Source organism: Pseudonaja textilis, chromosome 1 (assembly GCF_049901715.1).
Source record: "Pseudonaja textilis isolate UNSWEBS1 chromosome 1, rPseTex1.2, whole genome shotgun sequence".
Lineage (NCBI taxonomy): Eukaryota > Metazoa > Chordata > Lepidosauria > Squamata > Elapidae > Pseudonaja > Pseudonaja textilis.
The window spans coordinates 225,256,599-225,284,564 of NC_141990.1; the positions used below are offsets into that span (position 1 = coordinate 225,256,599).

At 40.3% G+C, this 27,966-nt stretch overlaps 1 protein-coding gene across 1 annotated transcript in view; it reads left to right on the plus strand.

Moving 5' to 3' along the window:
- The window catches only part of ZDHHC5 (zDHHC palmitoyltransferase 5), a 65,041-nt gene extending 39,725 nt beyond the window's left edge, over positions 1 to 25,316 (plus strand). The window contains exons 3-12 of the mRNA XM_026719643.2: positions 7,961 to 8,082; positions 9,334 to 9,491; positions 11,390 to 11,562; positions 11,744 to 11,846; positions 11,918 to 12,009; positions 17,961 to 18,093; positions 18,499 to 18,622; positions 19,629 to 19,741; positions 21,945 to 22,834; positions 23,699 to 25,316. Coding sequence (XP_026575428.2) covers positions 7,961 to 8,082; positions 9,334 to 9,491; positions 11,390 to 11,562; positions 11,744 to 11,846; positions 11,918 to 12,009; positions 17,961 to 18,093; positions 18,499 to 18,622; positions 19,629 to 19,741; positions 21,945 to 22,834; positions 23,699 to 23,864 — 2,074 coding nt within the window. The 3' untranslated portion in view covers positions 23,865 to 25,316. The remainder of the gene's footprint in view (positions 1 to 7,960; positions 8,083 to 9,333; positions 9,492 to 11,389; positions 11,563 to 11,743; positions 11,847 to 11,917; positions 12,010 to 17,960; positions 18,094 to 18,498; positions 18,623 to 19,628; positions 19,742 to 21,944; positions 22,835 to 23,698) is intronic.
- Positions 25,317 to 27,966: the final 2,650 nt, after the last annotated feature.

Sequence of the window (27,966 nt, forward strand, 5' to 3'; positions counted from 1 at the left end):
GATTCAACAGAGTCCTGCTTGTGTCCTTATGTTCTTAAGACCTGGATGTTTCAAAGGGGTTGTGGTGACAACTTGTGACGTTGGAGGCCTTCTGCTGTAGAATGTGTGATGATTGTTTATCCCTTTGGTGCAAAACTTATTATAATTGATTGTTTTAATATCCAGTATTGATTTTCATTCCTCTTAACTGGGAATAATTTTTTAAGTTACCCTCAGTCTCCATGGTGCTATCTCAGTGCTACCAAATTAATGTAAATACACAGACTTGTCTCTTCTATCCTTTAAATCTTATTTTGTCTGTAACTTCTTAAAGATTAGAAGCTCATGACATTTACTCCTTGTACACTTCGAAATTGACTTTGGATCTGTCCATGTCTTTGATACTGGCTTGGAAGTTGAATTTGTTTTTGTTTTGGTGCTATACTAGTTTTTTAAAATCAAACAAAATTAGAGTTTCTTTTCAATACTGGGGCTGCTAAGCTATTTTTCAATTGACTCTGCTCTTGTTTCATCATGCCTTCCAATTCTTGAGCAAAGTAAGCTCTTATTCAGTGCCTTCTGCAAGCTAACTGTCCTAGCAAAGGACTTCAAAAAAAACTTAGTAATGAAACTTGATTTTCTTGCTTACATAAGTAGTGTTGTAATCCTATCACATTTCTTCTAGTCTGTTCCACAATTTACAAATTCAACTGTTCAGCATGATTTTCCATATTTTATTTACACACACACACACACACACACACAGTAGAGGGATTAAAAAAAACAAATCCTACTGGTTCAGTAGGCTTGGCTTGGTGGGTGTGGTGTGGCTTGGTGGGCGTGGCAGGGGAAGGATACTGCAAAATCCCCATTCACTCCCCACCCCATTAACCTGCTTTCCAGCTCCGTTCTCCAGTGCAGGGCAACAAAAGAAGACCCAGCCGATCAGCTGAGACTTGGGAGGCAGAGAATAGATGGGGGCAGGGCCAGTCAGAGGTGGTATTCCGAACTACTCAAAATTTCTACTACCAGTTCTCCAGAACTGGTCAGAACCTGCCGAATACCATGTCTCTCTGTCTCTCTGTCTGTCTCTCTCTCTCTCTCTCTCACACACACACACACACACACACACACACACACACCTCGCATAAAGACATTTCTTTCACTTTGTCTCTGGGCCCAAGTAACCAAACTGGTACTCCTTTCCCTTTGCCCACTCCTTGAGCCACATGAAGGCCTTATACTGCAGCCTATAACTATGTTTATAACTATTTTGAAAAGCTGCAAAATGGTGCCAAGTATTCTTTCAGCAGCATTGCTAGCAGACTTTTATTAAAAGAAATGTTATCTTCGCCACTTTCCTCATTACAGTTGCTTTTTTTTCTTTTTACAAATGGTCAGACAGTACAACACAGGTTGAAAAACTGAAGCAGTGCACAATAAGTGATTTCGTATTTTCATCTATGATGGAGAATAAGTAATATTTCTTAGTAGCTGTGGCTGCCAGTTCAACCCATCTTATTGGTCAGCTGGAAAGAAAACTGGCTGATTAGCTGTTCCCTCACTGTTTCACAGTTTCAAGAACAGCAGAATTGAAACAATTGAAGGTCAGCTTCAAACTGGTTTGTGTGGGATTTGGGTGTGGAAATAAAGGGGAAATTGTGCTGTGTAAATGCTGTCATGGAAAAAGAGAACATTTAAGAGGATAAAAAGAACCTGAAATTAAAGTGGAGGGCAATACAACTACACTAGAATTGTTCTTGTGTGCTTCCAGGGATGTGCACTAACCAAGATGCTTAATATCATGTCTGCGTATTTCTAAAATTTCTAGAGACTTTTATGACGCAGTGTGAAAACCCAATAGATTAATTAACCTAAATCAACCTTCCATTATTTATTGAACACCAAATGATCCCCAGAAATTTACTGCCCCCCATTTGCCCCTCAGATATTTATCAACCCTTGGAATAGTCATATCAACTTTTGGGAGACCCTGCTGTAAGATCATACACCATTCTTGTAATTATTATATGAAATTGGTGCTTCTAAAGACATATTTACCATCTCTTACTAATTATTGAACATGTCTACTATCTCTTAATTTTCCAACATATGAAAATATTAGTGACATTTCTTCCATGACCCAGGGCAGCTTGATCCTTTCCCTCCAGTTGTTCCACCATAACATTTTTACTATTACTTTGTAACTCAAGTCAATCCTAAAGGGCTGTCAATGGTTCACAGATATTCTGCAGACACTCTCCAGAAAAGATCTCTTTTAACTTGCTTCTAGATAGTTAAAACGGGAATTAATCTGATTTCCACTGAACTATTTTGAGTTATAATTCCTGTAATTTTCTAGGTAATAATTTAAAGTTTATCCTAAGCCTTGTCCAGGGGTGGGATGCTACCGGATCTGCCCAGTTCTATAGAGCCGGTAGCTCTGAAGAGCTGCAGACACAGAACCAGTTCTGTGTTTGCTGCTGTTTGACCCACCCACTCGCCCAGGCTCATACCTGTCCTTTATTTCCTGCTTTTTCAACCTCAGCTGTTTTGCGTGGCACAGCTGAGGTTGAAAAAGCAGGGGAAAAGAGGCTTTTCAAACACTGCACATCCCCGCGCAGCGCTGCTCAGCTTTCCAGGCGGCACAGCTGATGTTTTTTTTTTACATATGCGCATGCAAAATGTAGTCACCGAACCGGTAGTAACTGGTCTTGTCCATGTTCTGTGGTGAAGCTCTGAGCCCAAAGAGGTCTAGTCTCTGTTATGATGCCACTGATTAACATTATTAGATATTTGAGTCTTTGTTGTTATTTGTTTATACTTGCTTGATATTTTGTACTACTCTTACATTGGACCAGTTAAATTAGAATAATAGCCTGCAGATCCTTATTTTGTATTGTTAAACCCAATTTATTATGCACTGGAAGGCTTATAAAATTATATTATTTTCATCCTTTCACTATAGAAGGTAGTAGTTATGTGCAACTATTCGGTGTAGAATCATTTGTATTTTAGCTTCAAAAGCAGGTAGATATTTTTTATATTCAGTTATGGGGAAGCAATGTTGAACTGAATTATTAATGATAAATCTGAAGTCTCTGCCCATGATAAAATTTCATACTTCATTATATCTACATTCAGGTAAGCTGTCTTGGATCCTAAGGCTATTTATTCCCTTATTTCATTAAAGCACAGAGAGGTTTTTTTTTCTGTTCCATTAAAAATTAAAATGAGTTTGCTCTAATATAGTTTTATCTCTGTTCCATTAATATCTTCAGTACATTAGTAAACATTTAAGGATTATCTAGCTTGATTCTAAGAGGGCTTTTGCTGTGCTTCCCTTCCAGTCATTAGCTTTAGTGCAACATATTCTTGTTCTCCCTATCCATCTAGTCAGACTAGCTTGTCTTGTTTTCCTTTCTTGCTAAGTCCTCTTCTTTGACAAAGCAAGTTGCAGTTGCTTTTAGAAAGTTCAGGATATCCAGCAAAGTATTTTGACTAGGTGCCCAACTGTTTATTCTTTACATTTAAAAAGTCAGTAGTGATTACAATGTCACAGAACTGAGTAAATTGAGGAAAAACATAGTCCTCACTTACCAACCACTCATTCTGCAACCATTCGAAGTTAAATAGTGCTGAACAAATAGTAGTTTTCAAACAGTCCTTGAAGTTAAAGACGTTTCAGGGCCTTGTGATAAAAATGTGGGTGCTTGCCCCCCCCCACCTGCATTTACAGCTACATCATGTGCTTTAACTCCCCTCCCACCAGTCTATCTTTCTCTGCCTTTTTGACTAGCCTGCATTCCACTGAAATCCATCCCTACTGCCCAACTTGACTGGAGAAGGAAAAATGTGTGCTAACGCTAATCTTATCGGTCCATCAAGATTATGTTATGGTACATTAACATAATACAGATTAAAGAAGAAACTGAAAAGAGACAAACAAAGAAAAAAAATAAAAAATGAAGAATGACTTCTTTAAAGATTGATTTCCGTTTCTGTTCCTTCAGTCAGAATCAGACACTGCTCTGCAATGAAAACCACTATCAAGTAATAGAATAATCTGATCTACTTCTTGCTTTCATTATTCCTCAGCATGCAGTATAATTCCCTGATTTCTAATTCACATTTCTATGGACTGGTATTTTTCTTTTTTAACCTGATTTTCAATTCCACCATTTTGAAAAGGTACTTCCACTCCTGAGACATGGAGGAAAAAGAGACAGAAAGAAAACGGAGCTTGTCTTCAGCTCAAGCTAAACTTCATTTGTTTGGTTCTCAGCCTTCGGTTTTTCTGAGGCTCAATTGTCTCTGGCCACTACCTAGATTGACAGATCAGCTAATTTTTGCTCAATGGTCAGTGTCTGAACTTCTTAGAATGGGATTTGTCTTATTCACTACAGTTGCTAATGCTATATAATTGGAATACAGCCCCTTTTGAAATGATCTGTAATCTTCATCAGATCTTCCCCACTGAGAAATTAGTATGTATATAAGATGTGGTCTGTTCTCTTAGAAGCATTCCTGAGATGGAACTCTCTGTGATGGTCAGATTGGTTGGTTCCAGTGGTGGTATTCTTACCAGTTTGGCCCGGTTCTGCCGAGACGGTAGCACTGATGAACAGCAGAGTCTGAACTGGTTCTCTCTGCCGTTCTGGTGTTGGGCCCACCCGCCCGGGCTCCCATACTCACCTTTATTCCCTGCTTTTGAAATGCAGCTGCTTTGCGTGGCACAGAAGAGTGCTGCACGGTGGCTGCTGAAGCGACAGGGAGAGTGTAGGCTTGCAGGAGGTGAGTTTGAATGCCTCTGCACCTGCACAAACACCTCTGCACCTGCGCATTTGGCGCACGTGTGCAAAGCGCACCCACCAAGCCACACCCGCCAAACCGATGTTAAAAATCTTTGAATCCCACCACTGATTGGTTCAACATTTATTGTGTTCTAGACTTGCAGGGAAAAGTACACTGTTAATAAAAAGTGAGCTGACTAGTCAATATAAATAGGGGGCCTGAGTTAATCAGTTATGGAAGAGCCTATCAGAAGGCTTTTTATTTAAAAGGAGGCAAATATTGATGGCTAGCTGAAAAAGCTAGGTAAGAAAGGAAACCCCAACCTGCAGAAATCCATGAAGAAGAATAGAGAGTTATAGAATAGGTAAGAGATGAGTGAAGGGATAGTGACTGAAATAAACCTCTTTGGGAATCATTTTTTCCCTTTCTTTTGCAGCTTTTATTATAAACCTTGTTCTAATTTCATACCTAATTAGCACATTTACTTTGTGGGAAGCTTTTAGACCAGAGGTTTCCAAACTTGGCAACTTTAAGACTTGTGGACTTCAATTCCCAGAGTTCCTCAGCCAGATATGGCCGAGGTCTTAAAGCTGCCAAGTTTGAGGACCCCTGTTTGAGGACTATCCCCTTCCTGATGTAAAGGTTGCTATTTTCCTTCTCCCAAGTAAACCAAGAACAGAAAGGGATTTCTCCAGGGAAAAAATGACTGGTGGAACTATTATCAAAGTGGCTCTTCCCAGGAAAGGAGACAGTAGGGTATAATACTTTTATTATTGTTTGGAGCCCAATCTGTCACATCCACAGTGCACATTCCTCTGTAGAAATTTATTGTCAATGGCAATAAATTAAAAAAAAAAGATATTCCCTCTTTTGAGCTGAATGTAATGGCAACATTATTGAGGAGCTTTTTTGTCAGTTGGAATAGAGAATTATTTCATTTTGTTAAGCTCATCACTGAATGAATACTAGGTTTAGCAATCTGGATATAAAGAAATATCTCAGTAGGTGATGTATTTCTGCATGAGATCTTCTAATGACTAAAGAATCTGAATCTAAGTGGGAAATTGTTGCTTTATAATATTATGAAATATTATGAAAAGATACAGATAGGTTTTAATACTAAGAAGAGAACATCTCGGGGAAGTTGGGTGATTTTTTTATTTTTTTCAGATTTTGTTGTACTTTATTAATTTGATTCTTTTTGTTAGTTTTTTATTTTATTTTTAAATATGGTTTTACATTCTGTAAGCTGCCTTGAGACACCATGGGCAAATAGGCGGCAATATAAATTCAATAAATAAATTTGTAGCTCAGGCTTGAACTGAAGAGTCCTTGGTGCTCTCTATGCTTGGTTGTTGTTTTTTTGCAAACATTTTGTTACCCAGGTAAGTAACATCTTCAGTGCTAAAAGTGGCTGTTGTTTATTGCTTGATTGTTTGTCTGAGTTGGTAGTCCCTTGATTGAGGGATTTGGTTACTTCTTGGTAGTTGTTCTGCTATTAATTTTGGTGTTAATCCCTGCTTATCTGAGTGTTCCTTGCTGGTGAGGTGTTTTTGATCTTTTGTTTCCTTTTTAGCTTTTTGATTGTCATTTTTGATTGATATGTAAATGTTGCTTATTTCCATGTGCCTGCTGATAGCTGATTTGTCTCAGTGCCAGGCTTCCAGGAATTCTCTAGCATTTGGGGGTGAGGGGGCTTATCTTGGTCTAGGATGCTCATATTTCCTAGTTGAAACTTAAGCTTAAGATTGTCCATGTGTTGTGCAGTTAAGGAGTTTTCATCATGTCTTCTGACTACTAGCTGGTGTGGATGGATGCACTCTGCTAGTGTCATGCCCCTGTTGGAGACGGACTCTGAGGAAGAGGAGGAACAGCCAACAGGGAGTGGGAGTGTGGCTCCAGAGGCGGTGGAGGAAGCTGGGGAGGTCAGAGGCCGGCTGAGCAATCAGAGGAGGATCCAGGCCCATCCCCTATCCACCCTAGGGCACGCAGGGAGGAGAGGATCAGGGAAAAGCGAGGTCTACTCAGGAGGAAATTACCATGATCCTCTTTGTGGCTTGCAGCTGGGAGCTATGTATATAAGTTTGTAACTGCGTAGTCAGAATTGCTGGAGTCAAAATTTAGTGTTTCCTTTGAAAGAGGTTTATCTTTGTTGGTGTTCTTCCCATGGACTCTTCCCGTTATCTTCCTGGAATGTATGATTAATTATCTTGGCTTGCTTCGGAACTCTCGTCAATGCGGTTTGTTTTGGTTTCCTTTTGCCTCATTATTTACTTTTGTGACTTTAAACTGTGCCTAATAAAACAGTGAAGTTAAGTTGAAGACTTTACCAGACTTTAATGTATGTTTTGGGTTTGGGGTTATTTTGAGAGACTACGGATCATCACACCTAGTCTTCTGCCCATCAGTCCTACATAGTGGCTATATTAGAGTCCTTACACGGTAGATTGTAGATGATTCCTGTTTTTCTGGGCTACAGGGTGTTTTGATTTACCGGTACTTAAGATATTTTGGAGGCCTTTAGTTGGTTGGTGTGTTACTATGATGGCGATGTGGTTGCAATAGTTTGTTGGTTGTTTCTTATATGTTTTGATGTATAGCAAAGTTATCTTTTTTCAAAGCTTGCGTTGGTTGTGCTGTAAAGGGTTGAGTGGTTAGGCACTTTTTGATAAATTTGCAGGGTGGTATCCATTTTGTTGCAAGATGTTGTATAAGTGTTCTGATTCCTTTTCCTGATGTTCAGGGTTAGTGCATTGTTTTTGTAACAATCTAAATAGCATTCTTGCACAGCTTCTCTTGTGGGAGAAGAGATTATTGTTCTACATAGTGGATGCAATATACGCCCAATATACATGTTGAAGGAGTATCACCTCGAAATTGTCTACTCTGGTACAGTAGGTCTACTATAAATTTGAAGGTGCACTTGTGAGTTAGGTTAGCTACAAATTGTCCAGTGAGGTTAGAAAATCATATTTTGTTTCAGATTAAATGTTATATATTTAGGTAATTTTGTTAATTGAGTATAATAATACTTTCTCTCTGCTAATTGGTTCCATGAGCTTCTGAACAAATTTGCAATGACAAACTGCCAGTATATAGTTATTAAGGAAAATGTTTGAATATCAAATGCAATTAATAAAGTTGAGAGAGTAATGCTTTTTGTTTTGGGCTGCTTTTTCTTGTACAGGTGTCCAGGACTCAGCATTTACATCTCCCCAATCATACCCATTTACAATGCTGTGGTCTTCCTTTTTGTGCTGGCCAACTTCAGTATGGCCACTTTCATGGATCCTGGCATATTCCCCAGAGGTAAGCATTGTTCCAGTTTCTTGCAAATCATACATCTAAAAATGGGGATTTTGACTACGGTTATTTCATTTTTTTCATCTGTCAGGCATTTTCTTTTTTACATTTGTATAAGATTTTTTTTATCACAATACAGGTAGTCTTCAACTTACAACCATTCATTTAGCGATTGTTAGAAGTTATAACAGCACTGAAAAAAGTGACTTACAACTGTTCCTCAGATTTATGGTTGTTGTGGCGTTCCCCACAGTCACATGATCAAAATTTGGGTGTTGGCAACTGGCATGCATTTGTGATGGTTGCAGTGTCCCAGGGTCACATGATCACCACTTGTGACCTTCCCAGCTGATTTCTGACAAGCAAAGTCAGTGGGGGCAAGCTGGATTTGCTTAATGACCACACAATTTACTTTACAATTGCCATCATTCACTTAACATATGTGATATAAAATTGTGTGTAGTTCACCTAATAACTGCCTTGCTTAACAATGGAAATTCTGTTCCATCATAAGTGGATGACTACCTGTAAAAATGCAAATCTTTGCCTTTCTAATATAGCTCTAAGAATGAATATTGAGAATTTTAAATACTTGGTCAGTTTTAACAGTGAACACATAGCATTGCTCTTTTCCTTTATTGCCTGGTTCCTTTTGCCAGGGAGTCTGACTTACAGGCTAGATTATTGGTGCATTGCTTACATTATATAATTCAGGTTGTTTTGACTGCTTCAGTCAACAGCCTATAAAATTAGTCTTTGATGTATGACCACAAGGGAGCCCAACATTTCCATTGCTAAGTAAGGCAGTTTTGAAGTAAGTTGTACATTTTACAACCTTTTTGCCACAGTTGATTAATGAATCATGCGTTCCTTAAGCAAATCTGGCTTCTGCCATTGACTTTGCCTGTTAGAAGCTGACTGGGAAGGTTGCAAACCTTGGTCACATGACCCTGGGAGAGTGCGGAGTCATAAATACATGCCAGTTGCCCAAATTTTGATCATGTAGCCATGGTCATAAGTGTGAGAACCAGTCATAAGTCACTTTTTCAGTGCTGATGTAACTTCAAATGGTCACTAAACAAACAGTTATAAATAGAGGACTACCTATAATAAATTTTGGTTTCCACATTCTGAAAAAAATCTCTCTTGCCATCAGTTATATATTTATCATTACAAATCTGGAAGGTGGAAAGATACTGATTCTCGGGTTTTTTTTCTTTCCCTCCTATTGCATTTGATGGTTTTCTTCTCATGTAGCTGAAGAAGATGAGGATAAGGAGGATGATTTCCGAGCTCCCCTATACAAAACTGTGGAAATAAAGGGTATTCAAGTACGCATGAAATGGTGTGCAACATGCAGATTCTACCGGCCACCACGCTGCTCCCATTGTAGTGTCTGTGATAACTGTGTGGAGGTAAGAAGATAAAATGAGAAGAGAGCTCCACTAAAGAAATTGGAAATGCTTATTCTACATGGGATGGTGTTTGGCATTAATCTGGGCTGTTTTTCATCAATCCCAGAAATTGAGTATTGAGTGTCAGGTTTTATAATGTAATCTTGAGAAAGAAAAAGGGGGAGGAGAAGGGAATAAGAGCTTTCAGAAAGAATGGTGTTCCTTTTTTTTAGTCACCTTTTTCCAGAAATGGGAATTTAAGGTGATGTGCATAAGCTTTTCAGATTCCTCCCACCCAGCATTTGAATAGCCCCAGACCTGCTTAGCTTAAGTAGGATTGGAGTTTCACCTGTTTTCAGATTATACCTTAGTCACAAGATACATACCCTGTTTCTCTGTTTTTTTTTTTTTGAGCCCCCCAAATGGCTAGGATGTCTTTTGGGGTGAATTAATTTCTCTCCCACCCATCCCCCAGCACACTAGTGCCGTCTCCAACAACAGCGTCTGAGTCACTCCCACTTTTCCCCTGTCCCCGTAACAACAGGAAAAAAAAAACATTTTGAGGTACCTGGGAGCGCCGTGCATTGCGTTTTGGTTTAATCCCGAGCGGCTGGGTGGGCGTGAGAAGAGCCGAGGGAGCGTTTCTGCTGCTGTAACCCTTGGTGCTCCAGCCTCGGTCCATTCCTGCATTCCAAGTGCCCAGGCCGAGCTGCAGCTGTCCCTCTCTTGCCATCGCCGTCTCCAATAACAGCGGCAGCAGCGGCGGGAACCATGGAAGTTACAGAGGCGGCTCCCCCATCCAAGAAGCAGCTGAAATGCTTCCACGGTTCCCGCCGCTGCTGTTGGAGAAACACGGTATAACCAGTCATTGAACGTAAGTTTATTTTTCTTGTCTTCAGGCAATACCAATACATATAAGCCACCACATATTAATTATCCAAGCTCAACACCAAAGTTGTCAGATGCCACAAGATGCTCCTTCTAAGATCTTGGAACTACTAAAGATGGCATTGAGAATTTGTTAATGTGGAGGGGTTTAGACTGGCAGAGCAAAAAAAAAAAAAAGGATTGTTTTAAAGGTGTATAGCAGGGTAACTCTGAAGATTGAAAGCATCTTGGAAGGAAAGCACTTCAGTTACAACAATCCATTTGCCAAAATGGTGGGGGGGAGGGGGCTGGCCAAGGCACATTGGAAATACAGCGTTAGAGAATGGGTTGCCTCAGATATAAACCTCGGGAGACATTCATATTTTCACTGGCTAATATGGGGGTGGGAAGGGGAATGCAGTTCTTAAAACAGTGTCTGAAGGAGGTTATTCATCAGCCAAGGAGGGAAGCATTCCAATAGTCTGACAAAAAGTGGGGTTACTCTTCCCTGGTTGTTTCATCATAGTCAGTGTAGACAGAACATTGTTATGCTTCAGAATTTCACTGTGGAGCTGAAGCAAAGAAAAGTTATCTGAGATGAATGAAACTATTTGAATCAGATTTTCTCTGCTGAGCAATTAAACAGTAATGTTTGGGAACATGTTTAGTAACTTTGTTATTTCTGCTTGTGAAGCCTGGGAAATTGTCTAGATGTTACAAACTGTATAGAGAGTGGTTGTAGAAGAATATATATCCTGACATTCTTTATGTCAAAACTCATCTGTCTGTCTACACACACGTAACACGCACGAATACACAGAATACATGAAAAGAGAGGAAAGGCATAAGGTCAATCAGATCAAAGGTCTACGAGTTCATTGTAGTTATTCCATTCTTATGGGAGTTATGTTTTACATTCTATAATGAATGGAAATAAATACTTGATTTGTAGTCAGATGTGATGTAGTTTAGAATGGTTTTATTAATGTAAAACTATAGTCTGGCTTTATAGAGGGATTATTTTCCTAACACATTTTTTTTTCCTATGGAAGGAATTTGACCATCACTGTCCATGGGTGAACAACTGCATAGGAAGACGCAATTATCGCTACTTCTTCCTGTTCCTGCTCTCACTTACAGCTCACATCATGGGTGTGTTTGGTTTCGGTTTACTGTATGTCCTATATCAAGTGGAAGAACTCTCTGGAATCCGTATGGCTGTTACGTATCCTTTAATCTCCCTTCCGCCGTGCCCCCCAAAAAAAAAGGAGCTCTCCAGTAAAAATGAACCCTGGCAAGGAATTTTTAGATCTCCTTAAGACAGTGCCACTTATCAGGTGGGAAATGAATCTCCAGATAAGAAATCAATTGTGATCCTTCAGGATTGTTCCTTGACTTTGCTGCAGTATGGCCGTGATGTGTGTGGCTGGTTTGTTCTTTATTCCTGTAGCTGGCCTTACAGGTTTCCATGTGGTACTAGTAGCCAGAGGTCGCACTACCAATGAACAAGTATGTATTTCCCATTTTGTTTTGTTGTTCATTTCACTGAATTTTGCCTAACCAGTTTTTGATCTTTGCAGGTTACAGGCAAGTTCCGAGGTGGAGTAAACCCATTTACCAATGGCTGCTGTAAGAATGTCAGTCGTGTTCTCTGCAGCTCTCCAGCTCCCAGGTAAATTCTGTTCCGCCAAAGTAAGATGGAGAAGAGGAGAAATGAGGATTACTGTTTTCACTGTTAATGTGAAAAGTGAGCAGAAGTTTCTCACGGCTAACTGTCCCAAAAGTGCTTTTTCAAGGGGCAACTGGACTTTCTGGACCAGAAAATCCAGTTGCCTCTTGGAAAAGCACCTTTGGGACAACCATGACCTGGATGATTTCCATAGACATGGTTAATCCTATGAATGAATCAGCAAGGAGATGCTGGGTTGCAGAAAGCAATTGCTAACAATCATTTTAGTTCTTAATCATAGACTCTTAGAATAGGAAACTGTAGGATTCATCTCTTTGCTTGGTACAGGATGTATTAGAGCTTTGCTGGCTGAGGAATTCTGGGAGTTGAAGTCCACAAGTCTTAAAGTTGCCAAGGTTGGACACCCCTGTATTAGAGTATCTCTGACCAGCCAGTCTTTTGTCTGAAGGCTTCTGAAGAAGGACCCACCATTCCATGTGACAACGTGTTTCATTGGCTTATACCTTGTACAGGCAGAAAGTTCCCTCATGTTTGTCTAGCTTGAACCTCCTTCTTTGTAATTTAAACCTACAGGTAGTCCTTGAGTTAAAGTGGCAATTGAGATTGGAATTTCTGTCACTTAAGTCATAAAGTGCAACATCATATTACCGCATTACTCAGGGACAGCAATTTCTTCAGTCTTGTTATCACAATTAAGCAACAGTTGTGGGTTCTTAAGCTATAACTTCATCACAACTTCTTGTTGGCTTCCAGCAACTAAAATTAGTGGGGAAGCTGGCAGGAAGTGGCAAGTCCCAGGTGTCTTGTAAGCAAGCTGTCAGGCAGGTAAGGGGCTGCTGCCAGTTATGCAAGTGGCCACAAAGACACAATCTCAGGAAGGCTTGGGAAGAGTGTGCAAAGATGCACAAAGGACAGGGAAGTGTGGCACAAGCGTAGTAAGGTTCACTGAGTATGTGGGGGTGGTTGGAAGGCATAAGTGCAGAAGGGCTGGAAGAAGGTATATGGATGGGAGAGTTACCCAATCAACTTTCAACCTCCTCTGCCCACTTCCCCATTGACATTGCTTGTGGGAAAGTAACAGGTAATGTTGCCATGTGCAATCACATAACCACAAGATGCTGTAAGCACCTGAATGCTAAACCCCGGGAACCACTGAACTTCAAGGACTGATCATAACCGCCTCTCTTCAGTGCTATTGTAACTTCAAACCACTGCTGAACAAGTGGTTGTTAAACAAGGGCTATCTGCATTGGTTCTCCAGCTTGTGAGAGAACTTTGTGGCACAATGGTTAGAGTACAGTATTGCAAGGTACTTCTGCTGCAGCCAGTGGCCTACAATTTGACAGTTCAAATCCCACCAAGCTCAAGGTTGACTCAGCCTTCCATCCTTCCAAGGTGGATAAAATGAGGACCCAAATTGTTGGGGGCAATATGCTGACTCTGTAAACTGCTTAGAGAGGGCTGTAAAGTACTATAAAGCGGTATATAAGTCTAAGTGCTATTGCTATTGTGGCAACAGAAGAAATCTGGCTTTCTTCTGTATGACAACCTTTCAGGTATTTGGAAACAAGAGTAACATTACATGTCCCCAACAACTGCCTTTTAATAATCCTAGTTCCTTTATTGTTATTCATAGAGCTTTGTTTCCCATATCCTTCACAATATGGATGGGAGAGAACAAACTTAATTTTGAATTTTAACAAGACAAAGTTACTGTTTCTCCACTGGGGTGCTCAGGCAATACCAGCGGTATCTCTTACAGTTGAAAGAACTGCTCCTGAAGGAACAGATCTGTGATTTCTGCCTAAAGAGTAGGTGAAAGCCATATGAGAGCATTTGGCTAGCTTTAGCTGGTGCAACAGTTGCAGCATTAACTGGAGCAAGAGGATCTTACTGCAGAGATTTACAACATTGTCACCACTCACCCAGATTACAACATGGGTTGCTTTTAAAGTTACCACTTGAAAGCTTCATTTAATTCAGTCTATTATCCAGTTCCTATTCCCTAATAGGAGCACAATGCATCTTTGCTTTGAGTGCTGCATTGGTTTTCTATTAGCTTCCATTCTATGTGGAATAGCATTTCCCTGATCTGATAAGGTGGTAACTCTGTCAAGGAAGGATATGAGATTAGTCCAGAATGTTCTGTTGTAACAAAGCCAAGGCTTTTGTTAATTATTAACCTGCTCCCATAACGTGCTATTTGATCATCTGCTTGAGAAACTTGCCTAGTATGAGATGACAAATTCTATTTTTTATTAAAATTTTTTGCCACCTATTCTGCCATGAGGCTACTCTAGGTAGCTTACAATAATAAAAATGTAAACAGAAAAGAAGTAAAATAAAAGAACAATAAGTAAACCGTGACAAAGGAACAAAATGAGAATAATACATCAATATGGTAAGCAAAAAAAATGGTTGGTAGAGAGCAGGAGGGTGGAGTCTGCCATCAATCTAGCAGCTCCCTCCAGCCTGGAATACCCCCATCTGGTCCCCAAGGCAGCAGGCAGAGCTACAATTGACAGGTTTGGCATTCTGTGAGTCTGCCTCCTTCCTCTTTTTTGAAATTGGAAATAACCTTTGCTCTTTTCTGGAACTTCACTGGTCATCCAGGAGTTGAAAATGGTTTTGCAGTCATTGCACTACAGGTAATCCTTGACTTACAGCACAACAGTTTAGTGACCGTTCGAAGTTACAACAGCACTGAAAAAAGTGACTTATGACCATTTTTCACACTTACAACAGTTGCAGCATCCCTGTGGTCATGTAATGAAAATTCAGATGCTTAGCCACTGGCATAGATTTGTGACAGTTGCAGTGTCCCAGGTTCAGGTGATCACCTTTTGGGACTTTTTGACAAGCAAAGTCAGTGGGGAAGCCAATTTCACTTAACAACTGTGTTACTAACTTAGCAAATGCAGTGTGATTTGCTTAACAACCCTGGCAAGAAAGGTCATAAAATGGGACAAAACTCACTTAACAACTGTCTTGTTTAGCTACATAAATTTTGGACTCAATTGTCATAAGTCAAGAACTATACCAGGGTATTTCTTTAGTACCGTGGTACACTATGCAGTCGGACTCTTCTTAGTTCTTCCTTTTCTGATTATCACAAATAAAGGATAGATAACACATTCATTTTCCCAAGAGGTGCCAGCTACCTTCATCTTTTCAACCAGTTCTTCCTGTTGGTGAAGATTAAATCCACAATAACAGAAAGAAGCTTGCTCTTTCTTCCACTTTCTGACAAAGTTATCAGCAAGAGATAACAATAAATTATTTATTGAAATCCCCTTTTATCCCTATTACACGACTTTGAGAAAGCCTGATCATCTGATGTGGGAAGGCCTCATCCAATCCTTTTCTTTACCCAGGTGGTCGGTAAAAAACTCCTACAGTGGTGTCACTTTCCTTTCTCTTTTTGTTTTTGTTACCCAAATACTTTTTATAGGACTTCCATTCTCTGCTGAATTTTTGTTCAATATATTTTTTCTTCATGTACAATGCAACGCCCCCATCCTTTCTATTCAGTCTCTTTCTTTTGAATAAATCACACCCTTCTACTGTGCATGAATCATGAGCATTATCCCACCAAGTTTCAGTGAGGCCTATCACATATTTGTTTTCCTGAATTAGGAAAGTGATGGGGAAACTGATGTTTGACAGAGCAGCTGTGTTTTTCCTCTCCTAGATTGTAAGGAGTGCATGCTGATCAGTATCTAAATATGTAGGAGTATTAATTTGGTATAAAGGCTGACTGAGTAATCTCTTTTAAAGTGCCCATGGCCTGTTTTCCAAATTAATGAAAGCAATTAATTGGTCATCTAAACTAAGACTTTCCTGGAGCAGAAGATGAATTGCTGCTCCAAGCATTCTACTCCTTGGGGTGGGGGTGGGGTGGGGGGAATATCTTTCTGATTTATATTAGTCCATTCAGTCTTGTACAATTCTCAGGCTGTCTGGACAAGTCTCTGCAGTTTTCTTGGCAAGGGTAAGTGTTTGGCGTTGCTTTCTAGGGCTGAGAGAAGATGACTGGCCCAAGATCACCAAGACACTTCATGTCTAAGGTGAAACTAGAACTCACAGTTTCCTAGTTTCTTGCCTGATGCCTTAACAGCATTAACTGGCTCTCACTTTAGATAATAAGGAACACTAATTAGCTCCAAATTAAAAATATGTGATGATATTACTGAGGCCTCCAATTGCAACTTGCTTCTGTACTAGTTATGTTTCTGTGCATGATTAAAGAGGAAGACTGAATGAGTTACTATAAAGCCAAGCTTCCCTTTCAACCTCTGTCACTATCTAAAATATATTAGGACGGTGCAGCTTTCTGTAGACATATGTTTCTGTTGCTTAACTGTGCAGATGTATTTAGATTATTTTTGTGCACCCAACACACCTACTTTGTAATGAATCAGAATCTACAGGTACTACATTTCCCTGCCTAACAATACTGAAGTTCCGTGTATGCATTTATTCACATTTATAAAATTATATTGAAATAAACTATTGTGCACAAAAGCAATGTCTTTCCATGAGATCAATTTAAAAAGGGAGAGATAAAAGGCTAGAACCCATTTCCTACTGTGTAATCCTGTTTTGTATGTTATTCCTTTATTAGAATTGCAAGGTAATTTTATATAGCAGCCATTTTATCTGTTACTTTCTTTATTATTTCTATTTACTTCTAGAAACTGCCAAGTTTAGTTTTAGGGGGAGTTTTGTGGGGAGGGGAATGTTAGCCACCTTGGTTTCTTTGTTTTTGTGCTTTTGTCCTTTATTCTTTGTTTCTAATTTTTTTAACAACTGTAAAACACCAGTACAACTAGGAATCTGTGATTACCCGGGGCATGGCACAAAGGCAACACAGTCACATAAGTAAGAAAAGTCCCTTTAATACCTCCAACTTTGCCCCCGATGTCCAGTTACCTTTGGCTGGAGAAAAAACTCTCCCAAGAACAGTCCTTAAGTAGAGGAAATTCAGTTTGAAAACAAAGTACATACAACCTGTAAATAAAAATCCATACAAACCACGCTGCAGCAATTAACTGGACAGGGCAGAATAAGGAATTGCAGAACTCAAAGGCCAACAAAACACACACAGTTGGGAAGACGCCAGGAACCCAGATAACCCTCGACAAACAAAGATAACTCACGGTTTGCTTCCAGCAACTTTGCTGTGCATAGCTTGCCTTTTTAAACGCTGTTTTCCCAGCTGCAACTAATGAAGGGAATCAGGGCCCTTTCCTTCCCCGTAAGCCACACAACTCACATTGCTCCCTTCTCCATTCCTATCATTTTTCTGCATCTTTAAAACAACATTACAGGTCGTCCTTGAGTTACCATAGCAGTTGTACTGAAATTTCAGTCACTAAGTGATACAGTCATAAAGGCAATGTCATGTGACCATATCACTTAGCAACAGCAATCCCTGCAGTTCTGTTGCCATGATAAAGCAAGAATCATGGGTCTTTAAGTGAGTATCTTCTCACAACTTGCTGCCAGCTTCAAACAATAAAGTCAGTGGGGAAGCCAAGAGGAAATTGCAAGTCCCAGGTGGCTTGCCAGCAGGTAGATTACGCTTGCTATTGGGTGGAAGAGTTTTCTGCAGGTGGATGGTGAGGTGTAGAGTATGCACAGCAGGGCTTGGGTAGCTGATGCCAAGTGTTAACCCATTCTGCAAATGAGCAGTTTTTGCCATGAACTATCAAAAAGCACTGGGGGTGGACACATTTTATGGCAGCTGTCGTAACTCTGGTAGTTGTTAAAAGACCAGCCATATCTTGAGGACTACCTGTACACAAATGTATTCAGATTGCAAAATGTATGTATCTCAAACCTTATTCTGACATTACACTGCCTTGCTAAGCCATGTAAATAAATAATTTACTAAAAGCACTGTCTTAAATCTTCTTTTCACTATTCACTAGGTATCTTGGGCGGCCAAAGGGAGAACAGACTGTATTAGTGAGGCCTCCATTCTTACGGCCAGAAATATCAGACGGACAGGTTGCTATGAAGATCATGGATAATGGTATCCAGGCTGAACTGAAGAGAACAAAGGTGAGGAGGAAATGAAAATGCTGCAACAAGCAGCGGCTTCAAATTATTCTTGGGGTTTCAGCAGTGTGAGTAGGTATTAAATGATTACCTCAGGCATTATTCCTCAGTAATATCACTCCTTGTTTTAGCTTCTTCAGGAGTTGAACTTGAACTTACATTTCCCTCCTGTGTAACCAATACAACATAAAAGTTGTGTCTTAGAAGATCATTGAGTTTTTGCTTTTCATTTCTCACCCAGCAACTAATACATGGACAGTTTACAAAAACATTTGTGGAAATGCTGGAAGAGTAATTGGTCATTTTAAGAGCATCTCACCTTTATCCAACCAAGGGCAGTATTCATAACATGGATTCCTGCCATTTTTCCGATTGTACCAGTGTGCTTTGCTTTTTTTTCCTCTGCAGTCCAAAGGAAGCCTTGAAGTAACAGAGAGCCAGTCTGCTGATGCTGAACCACCACCGCCACCCAAACCAGATCTCAGCCACTACACAGGTCTGAGGACACATTTAACTCTGGCCACCAATGAGGGTAAGAGGGATTTGCTTGAGAGACACAGTCGGTTATGCACCTGGGTGGTTTTCTGTATCAGGGAAATACCGCCAGCATCACTGCAAAACCAGGTAGCAATGCTTGTGGGTATTGAACTTAAAGCTTAATGAGTAGTTTAGAAGAAATTAGGAAGGTCAGCTGATAATGCTGCTGAGGCAAGGTCTGATAAAGCAAGACACCCTTTATTGTTACTTTTCTGTGTACACAGTGGCATACATTAACATGAAATTACGATGGCCACTCTCAAAAGAAGAATACACACATACGTGTGTGTGTGTGTGTGTGTGTGTGTGTGTGTGTGTGTGTTAAGACCTCAAATGCCCTCAAAGTTGTGATAGTTGCACCGCCCTTGCAGTCACATGATCGCATTGATGATTGAGATCAATCATCTCACATTTATGACAGGTTGCAGGATTCCATGGTCACATTGCACTTTGTGACTTTTTTGCCATTTTCCATCAAAATGGCAAAAAAATTGGACAATCTGGATTCATGCTTGCAGCCACATGATTCACTTAATAACCATGCAATTCATTTAGCTACTGTAATAAAAACAGCTGTAAAATCAAATGCAGGCATGTGGTGACTTGATTTATGACAGCAACAATTCACATTACATAACTTAAAAAACAAAATTCCGGGCTCAATTGTTGTAGTAAATCAAAGATGTGATCTTAGTTGTTATTTGGGCTATATTATACATCTGTGCGTTTTATAATATATAGGAAAATATGGGTGGATGTATTCGACACTTTGTTTTGCAGGTTTTCATTTGAGTTCTCAGATCAGGACTACTGCCTCCCATCCAGCAGTTCTGAAAACTGAGACAGAGAGAAAATAATATTTGAGGGCATAATAGATCAATAAATATTTCTAATACATCTAATATATTTGCATGTGTATAAATTTATTTATATAACCCAAATTGTCTATGTGTGCGTGCACGCATAAAACTTAGTTACTATAAGTCCCTTTCTCTTTACAGATAGCAGTTTGCTAAATAAGGACAGCCCTCCAACTCCAACCATGTATAAGTATCGACCTGGCTATACTAGCAGCAGTGCTTCAGCTGCAATGCCTCACTCCACCAGTGCCAAGGTAAATAAGCTTGCTTAACATGAAGAATAGACTGTGGTTAAACGAACATACAGAGCGAGGTGTTGGAAGGGGAATTTGGTTCTAAAGGCGGGGGTGAGGGTGGCACACTTCAGACTTGTTAGATCTGCCTTAGTTTTTACTAGAGCTCTGAGACCTACTAATTGGAGCAGATGAAAAAAATGATAGATCAAGGAATTGAAACAGTCATGTGTTGAATAATGTATAGGAGAAATACTTTGCATATATAAATATAATTCTTATTTCAGAACAGTACTGTTAATCTAATTAGAACTGTGCGGTACACTTTTTAACCATTTGATTTTGGAGAGCGTTAATGAAGATTTTCCAGAGATCCTTTTGCTCATTAGTGCTGTATAAAATACTTAGTTTATGCCAGAAATACAGAACTCTAAAATAATATCTGCAAGTAGTCCTCAACTTACAACAGTTTATTTAATGACCGTTCAAAGTTACAATGACCCTGAAAAGAGTGAGTTGTGATCATTTTTCAGATTTATGACCATTGCAGCATCCCCATAGTCAGGAGATCAAAATTCAGAGGCTTGGTAACTGTCTCATATTTATGAAAGTTGCAGTCTCCTGGGGTCATGTGATCATTTTTCCTATCCTTTTGACAAGTAAAGGCAATGGGAAAGCTATTTATCAACATTCCTTCCTATTTTTAGTTTGTAGTTCCTTGCATGAGGCCTAAACTGCCCAAAGTGCTATATATAAGTAACTTTAAGAGGGTTAATTATATTAACAAATGTAGGAAAACAATAGCAGAAATATTGTGATATTCTTAAAAGTTGATCTTTTTATAGCAGGGGTATCAAACTCGATTTCATTGAGAGCCACATCAGGGTTGTGTTTGACCTCGGGGTGGCTGGGGTGGGCATGGCCAGCTCGTCATCACTCGTGTTGGGGGCATGTGTGATGGCCCTGGTGGGGATCCATTGTCTCTAGCAAGGAAGGCGAGACCAGAGTACGTGCCAAACCCTTGTCCTCCAGAGGAGCCATGCCATCTGCTGGTGGCCAAGTGCTAAGGCAGGACTTTCCTTCCTTCTTTCCTTCCTTCCTTCCTTCCTTCCTTCCTTCCTTCCTTCCTTCCTTCCTTCCTTCCTTCCTTCCTTCCTTCCTTCCTTCCTTCCTTCCTCTTCATTCTCTTTTCTTCTTCCTTCCCCTCTTGCCTTATTTTTTCTTCCTTGCTCTCTTTCCTTCTTTTTCTTTGTCTTTTCTCCTTCCCTTTCTTCTTTCCTGTCCCTTCTTGGATGCTCAAATGTAAAAGGAAAAACATTCCTCCTTTTGTTTAATTTTGCATTTAGTTTGTTTTTCTAGCCCTCTGTCAGTGAAAATGGGGCCCCTCCCCTTTCGCTGGCAAAGCCACGGGCCTCGAGTTCGACATCCTTGTTTTATAGTGAACTCCTTTGAGTCAAAAGGAAATTCTACAAAATTCTAGTAGCTTACTTCCAAGAAAGAGGAAACACTGTATATCCACCTCAAGCTTCTGAATGAAAGTGGGATAGAAATCCAAGAAACAAATCTAACAAAATTTCAGCTGTTGTCAACTATAGAGTCATTGCTTGCTCAAGTTTGAATCTGTTAACCATGATTGCATCAGAAGCCAAGTTAGGCAGTCAGGCTGCATATTTTTCCATAGTTTTGCTCCCCTAATTGTCCGCATCCCTTTTCTTCTACCTTCTTGCCCACCCAAATGGCAATATAGGATGTCTCATCATCAGACTAGCTATGTAAAACATTTGAAATATTTTAAGGTTTTGTATGATTTATTACGTATTTAACAGATTTTTTTAAATTTATTGTATTCTGGCTTAACGTACAATTTTGATACTGTATGAATTGATTAAATAATTATAACAGACTCGGCTTGGAAAAATAACCAAACCCATCTCATCCACAGCATCTATAGCTGAGATAGAATTTAAATATGTGTATACTGGACTCAATATTCAGGATTGTGTTGCATTATGCCGATTTTCAGTAAGTAAGTTACTATAACATGTAACTTGAATAACTTGCAAATTATCAATCTCTATATTTCTCTATATTGAGACAGTTATTTTCCTTCTGATATGCCTATAGCATGTCTTGAAGAAGAAGATGACATACTTTATTTGTCATTTCCTGTGCACAGTCTAGGAAGCTATCGAGTGACTCCTGCCTCTTTTATTCCCTATAATAGCTAAGTCGAGGAGACAGTCTGAAGGAGCCAACGTCTATTGCTGAAAGCAGCCGAAACCCCAGCTACCGCTCAGAACCAAGCCTGGAGCCAGAAAGTTTTCGATCACCCACTTTTGGCAAGAGTTTCCATTTTGATCCTCTATCCAGTGGTTCCCGCTCCTCCAGCCTCAAGTCAGCTCAAGGCACAGGCTTTGAAATGGGCCATCTTCAGTCAATCCGCTCCGAAGGCACTACTTCCACATCTTACAAGAGCTTGGTGAACCAGACACGCAATGGGAGTTTGTCGTATGACAGTCTTCTCACACCCTCTGATAGCCCTGATTTTGAGTCTGTGCAGGCAAGTTCAGAGCCAGACCCACTCATGGGATACACTTCTCCTTTTCTTTCAGCCCGTATTGCTCAACAGCGGGAGGCTGACTTGCACAGTCGTTTTCCAAGCTCGGGTTCACCCAAGCACCAGCAACCTCGTGATTCTTCCCCCGTCCGCTATGACAATCTTTCGCGCCATATTGTGGCTTCCATGCAGGAACGGGAGAAGTTGCTACAGCAGTCATCTATGCCACCACCCCTGGCCAAAGAGGAAGATACAGGCCTAGGGGACTCTGGGATACAGTCTACACCGGGGTCCAGCAATGCCCCACGAACGAGTTCCTCTTCGGATGATTCAAAACGTTCACCTTTGGGCAAAAACCCGCTTACCCGCCCAGTGGCACCTCGCTTTGGCAAACCAGAAGCACCACATGCACTTAGAATGCGCGCGCTGGGCTCACCCGACCAGCTTTCATCCTCTCACATGGGCAAATCTATGTCTTACAGCAGCCAAAAACAGTCGCCTCAGGCTGTCATCCCAGAGACTGAGGAGGTGGCCTTGCAGCCTTTACTGGCACCAAAGTAAGTACAAGTGACACTTGTCTCATTCTTTAAGTGTTCCTTGACTTAGTGGAGGATGAACCACATTTAGATCTGCCCCATCACTCCTCTGGCAAAGGATTCCAAGATAATTGTGATTCCTTCCAGCAACATCTGAAAGACACGGCTGGGAGTGATCTACAGATAGTGTCTGCTCTCGTCTGTCCCTTTCTTCCCTCCCTTTTCCTTCCCATTCTCCAGTGTGTGAACCAATCCATTTCCTCACCCTTAGCTCTATAATGCAGGGTACATTGCATAGTATCACATTCCTTTTTGTGAGCTGTATGGGTCTGTGAGATGGTCATTGGCTTTCATATGAGATGCTTGAATCTTTATATTGCCTGCCTGATTACTACCTCATATGTAAGAACACTGATACAATTCATCCTCCTATTTTTCTGTGTTTCTCTTCCCTATTTTTTGTGTATTCTTATGATACTTTTGAGGCCACACTCAAAAAGCAGATGGAACAGGTTATAAGAAATAGTCCTTTTGATATATGTGCCCTTTCCTGCAACCCTTTCTTGGTCTGTAGTACACTTTCTTTTATCCCTTCCATACAGTGCTGTATTTTGGCTAACTGTGGCATTCCCAGTGTGTAGAGTCCTATTCTCTTCTGTGTTTAGCTTCACCGTCCCAGGATGCTAAAATATTTGTATTGCCTTGTCAGTTCTTTGTGGGCTGACAATCCACTGCTGTTGTATTTCCCTTTGCATCCCAGGCAATGCCAATATGTATTCCAGATTTTCCTTCCTTAAGCTATCAGCGTGTGAGGCATCCTCCATTTCCATTGCCATTGAATGAGTGCTCACTTCCTGATGCCCTTGTATCCTTCCTTTTTCCCAGAGACGAGGTGCAGATGAGACCCTCTTACAGCAAGTCTAATGGACAGCCCAGGACTCTGGGCTCAACCTCACCCATCCCTGGCCAGCCACCTCTCAACAGTCCCACTCGAGGAGGAGTCAAGAAAGTCTCTGGAGTGGGGGGGACCACATATGAGATTTCTGTATGAGGAGCTGATCTCCCCACTGTCTACTCCTCTTTGGCTGATTTCCATGCGTCCTGTCCCTGATGAGCGGGTGGCATGGACGTTGCTCGGCAAATGGTTGCTCCATCACATGCATGGACTTTTAAAAATAAAGAAATAAATCCAGGTTTCGGTAGGTGGGAGAACAGAGGGGACAATAAAACTAAACTACCGGAGAGAGTTTCTAAACACTACAATGGGATCTCGGCCTTGCTCACCTCCACAGCCTGCACTCTTCCCTCTCAGTCACCAAGGGACTGCGGTTTGTCGCACACTGCCGAGAGTGAAGGGGAAGACTTGGTGTCAGCCTCCTCGCACAGAAGAGAGTGCAGGCTGTAGCCTGTCTTGCTACCAACAGAACAGTTAAATTTGTGGACCTTGTGCAATCGCTCGCCTAGTGCGCTAGGGGTTGATCATTTTTAATTTTTTTTTATTATTACTACGGATTCTATATTTTTCCTCTTCTGAGTTACTGGGTGTGTGTATATATAAATATCTATAAATATATAAATATAAAAAGAAAAAGAAATTATATCTACCCATAAGTAAGGGAGGCAGGCCTAGTCATATGTCATCAGCTGGGCCTAAGGAAACCATGTATAAGCCACATTCAGGAGAATCTGGTGGGATAGAGCAGAATAGCCATTTGGTTCACTTTCAGTGAAAACCACCGCAAAACCACTACCCCAGTAGGGCTGAAGAAATGCCAGTACGACATTTGATCTGGCTTGGTCATCTCTGTCTCTGGCCAAGCATGAACAGGCGGATTTGTTCCAGGAGGGAGCTTACAAAGGCACCACGTGGTATCTACTATCTTTGGGTTGTGGTGTTGAAAATTTTCCCACGATTTTTTTTTTTCCTGAAGATCTTGGAGGGTTTAGGAAAACTAGGGAAAAATTTGGGTTCATACTTTTTCAATATCCAGACAAATCTCTTTCCGAATGATGCCCAGAGAGCAAAGGTTGTTCTCTCTAAACCAGGAAGCATGTGAAATATTCATTATGTATCATTACAGCCTTGGATTAAGGTGCTAAATGGAAAGGGTAGCAGTGGGCCCGAGTCCCTTGTGTGGAGATATTATTTACATTTGGTAAATCCTCCCAAGTGGTTTCCTGTGTTTTTTACCTTGCTTTTATGAAATGCTCCATGTGAATTTCTTGTGGTGGCACAGTTCTTTATTACCAAACTGGGTAAGAGAAAGAAAAGAGAGAGAAAAAAACTAACCAAAAAGCAATATTTTTTCATATGCCAAAAATCTCTCATCACATGTAAAAGCCCATGGCAGTAGAAATCAGTAACCCAAGAATCCAACGGTCTAAGTCTCTACTGAATCTTTCTCTATGGCAATAGCTAAACTGTGGCCTCCGTTAATCCACACTTTTATTTTTATTATGACTAGCCATTTTAAAATGAGGAATAAAAGAATACAATGAGCCACTTCCTCTATTCTTGTGTAGTTTTTATTTTGTTAACTGGAACACATGTGGATAGTGGTCATCAGTGTTGATTCCAGTGGGCCCAGAATTGTTCAGTTGATCACTAGTTTCTGGAGTTTGGCCACTGTAACTGCAGCCATTCTGCTAATTCAGAAGGTTTTCTTGAACAGGTAAGTGAGCACTATGCATTGTAACATTTACAACCCAAGAATTACAGTGTCAATTATGAAGTAACCTGGGATTTATAAACCGGATTATAGATCTTGGTTCAGATAGTTTCTAATTGCCTCAGGGGTTAGGCCCCTAATGGGTATTTTTCAGGTAATAGGTTTTGTCAGTTTAGTGCTTCTAGATCTGTTACATTCATCCCTAGAGAACATAGCAGTTAATTACAATGATAGGGATTTAGGATGGTGGGACGCAGCTCTGGTACAAGATTACTCACCCCCTACATCTAAAAATGCCTTTCTAACTCCCAGTGAGAAAACCTGTCAAGCACTGTTCAAGATGCTTCTCTATTAAATCTGGCTTCACCTCACTTCAGACTCTAATCCTATTTAGAGGTTATTTCTGTTAGGAAAATACAATGCTAATTTATATGTAGGAGAGAAACCCTGCTCAGCCAAGTAAGTTTTTAAGACTTTAGAATACAAATGAGATAATACCAAAGAGTCTTATGGCACATTAAAATAACAAACCTCTTGTGACATAAGGTCTTAGGAGGCATTTTTCAAATCCAAATCAAATTGAGGATAAAATTAAGCAGTCCCAGTAGGAAAAGGGAGAAGCAAAACAAAAACTATGGAAGAATCTAGAAATTCTCCAGTCTATTTTTTTGGTGCCAGTGAAAAGTTTCTTCCTTTAAGGCTCACCTTTTCCCCAGGAATTCACGGTGACACATATTACATTCCTCTGAATCCACACCAGCAAATTTGTGAGTGAGTGTCCCAGAGTCACCCCACTGCAGCTCAGAATACATATTTACTGTATGAATACATACTGTATGGAGTTTTCTGATCCTTTGGTGGCACTTTTAACAATTACAAGTTGTCCTCAACAAATCCATAGAGTTCTGACTGTCGGTAACCTGCCCATTTGTACTCTTACGATAGTGATCTGGATGCTTGGCAACCTGTTCACACTTAAAACTGGTTGCGAAGCACTCTGTGATCACATAATGGCTATTTGCAAGCTATCCTGCTGGTTTCCTTAGAAAGCCAGTCTGGAAGTTGGCAGGCGGGTTACAAGTCTCCATCTATGGACCTTCCCTGACCCACAGCACATCTTAGCATTTTCTTCCACTCTTGTGTGATTCTCATTACATGCACCCCATGCACCTTCCATGAACAGCACTGTGCCTCTTGCACATCCAACCTGCGGATTGCCTCTCGCCTGTTCATACGTCGTTCTCAACCCACATGTGTGACTCTAGTGTACCTTCCCCAACCATTCCCCACATCCTTGCACATACTCTTGCTCTTTCCTCCAGCCTGCAGGCCTGGGACTTGCAGCTTCCTGACAGATTTCCCATTGACTTTGATTGTAGGAACCATCAGGAAGTTGCCTTACTTAACGGTCATGGGATTCAGTTAATAACATCAGCTGTGACTGGGGATTACCATCCCCGAATGATGTCATACTTTATGGCTGCATTGTTCAACAGAAATTCTGGTCTCACTTCCCATCGTAAGACAAGGACTAACTGTACACCACCTTGCCTTCCCACTGACACCAGTGAGATTTTATCTTCTAATTTAAACAATATGTGGGCTAAATTATTTTTGTTGGGACCATAAACAAAAAATAGATTTCCTTACAGTGCAGGCATATTTTTGACCCCACTGTGGCTAATTACACATGGAAAATATGCAAATCTGTTGATTAGGAATTTCTGATTATTCATGTAATTTAACCTTAGTTCTGAACCAAGGGTTAACTAACTACATTATAAGTGAAAAAAATAGGTTTTGAAAGCACAATTTCTGTTGAGAGCAAAATTCACTCAGAATACTAAAAATGTGAACTTGAAACAATCAAACGCTATATAACCTCATTCACCAAACATCTTTAAAAAGTGATTAACTAGGTAATGTGAGACAGAAAAGTGCTAAAATTAAATGAATTTTCTTTGAATGGTTTGGTGAATGATTGCAGAAATCTAGAGGAAGGGAATGTGCATGTATAATTTGATGGACCAAGAACCAATAAAAATGCTTCCACTCTTATTTAATGCACTGGACTATGTCATAGGCTAGAGAAACGGAATTATGAAAGTAAATGATGTTGTAAAAGTTACTAAAGTTTTAAGATCATAAAAAATTCAATAAAATTGTTATATATTTGTCTTCAAATACAGCAGTTTGAACTGTCTTTCAGAACAATAAAGAAATACTAATTTGTTATTTCATTGATATGACTGTCCACTTCCTAGGTGATCAGCAAGGGTTAAAGACATCTAACAAAGGAAACAAAGTATATGATGGTGGGGCCAGACGCCCAACTCATATATTTACAATTGAGCCAGTGCCTCAGAGTGAATCGGAACTTAAGCTCCTTTTTAAAGATTGTCAGGGTTTGAGACAACTGAATTTCAGAAAAGGAGCTGCCATAGAAAGCATCCCCTCTGGACCCCGTAATGTGTTTTTTATGGG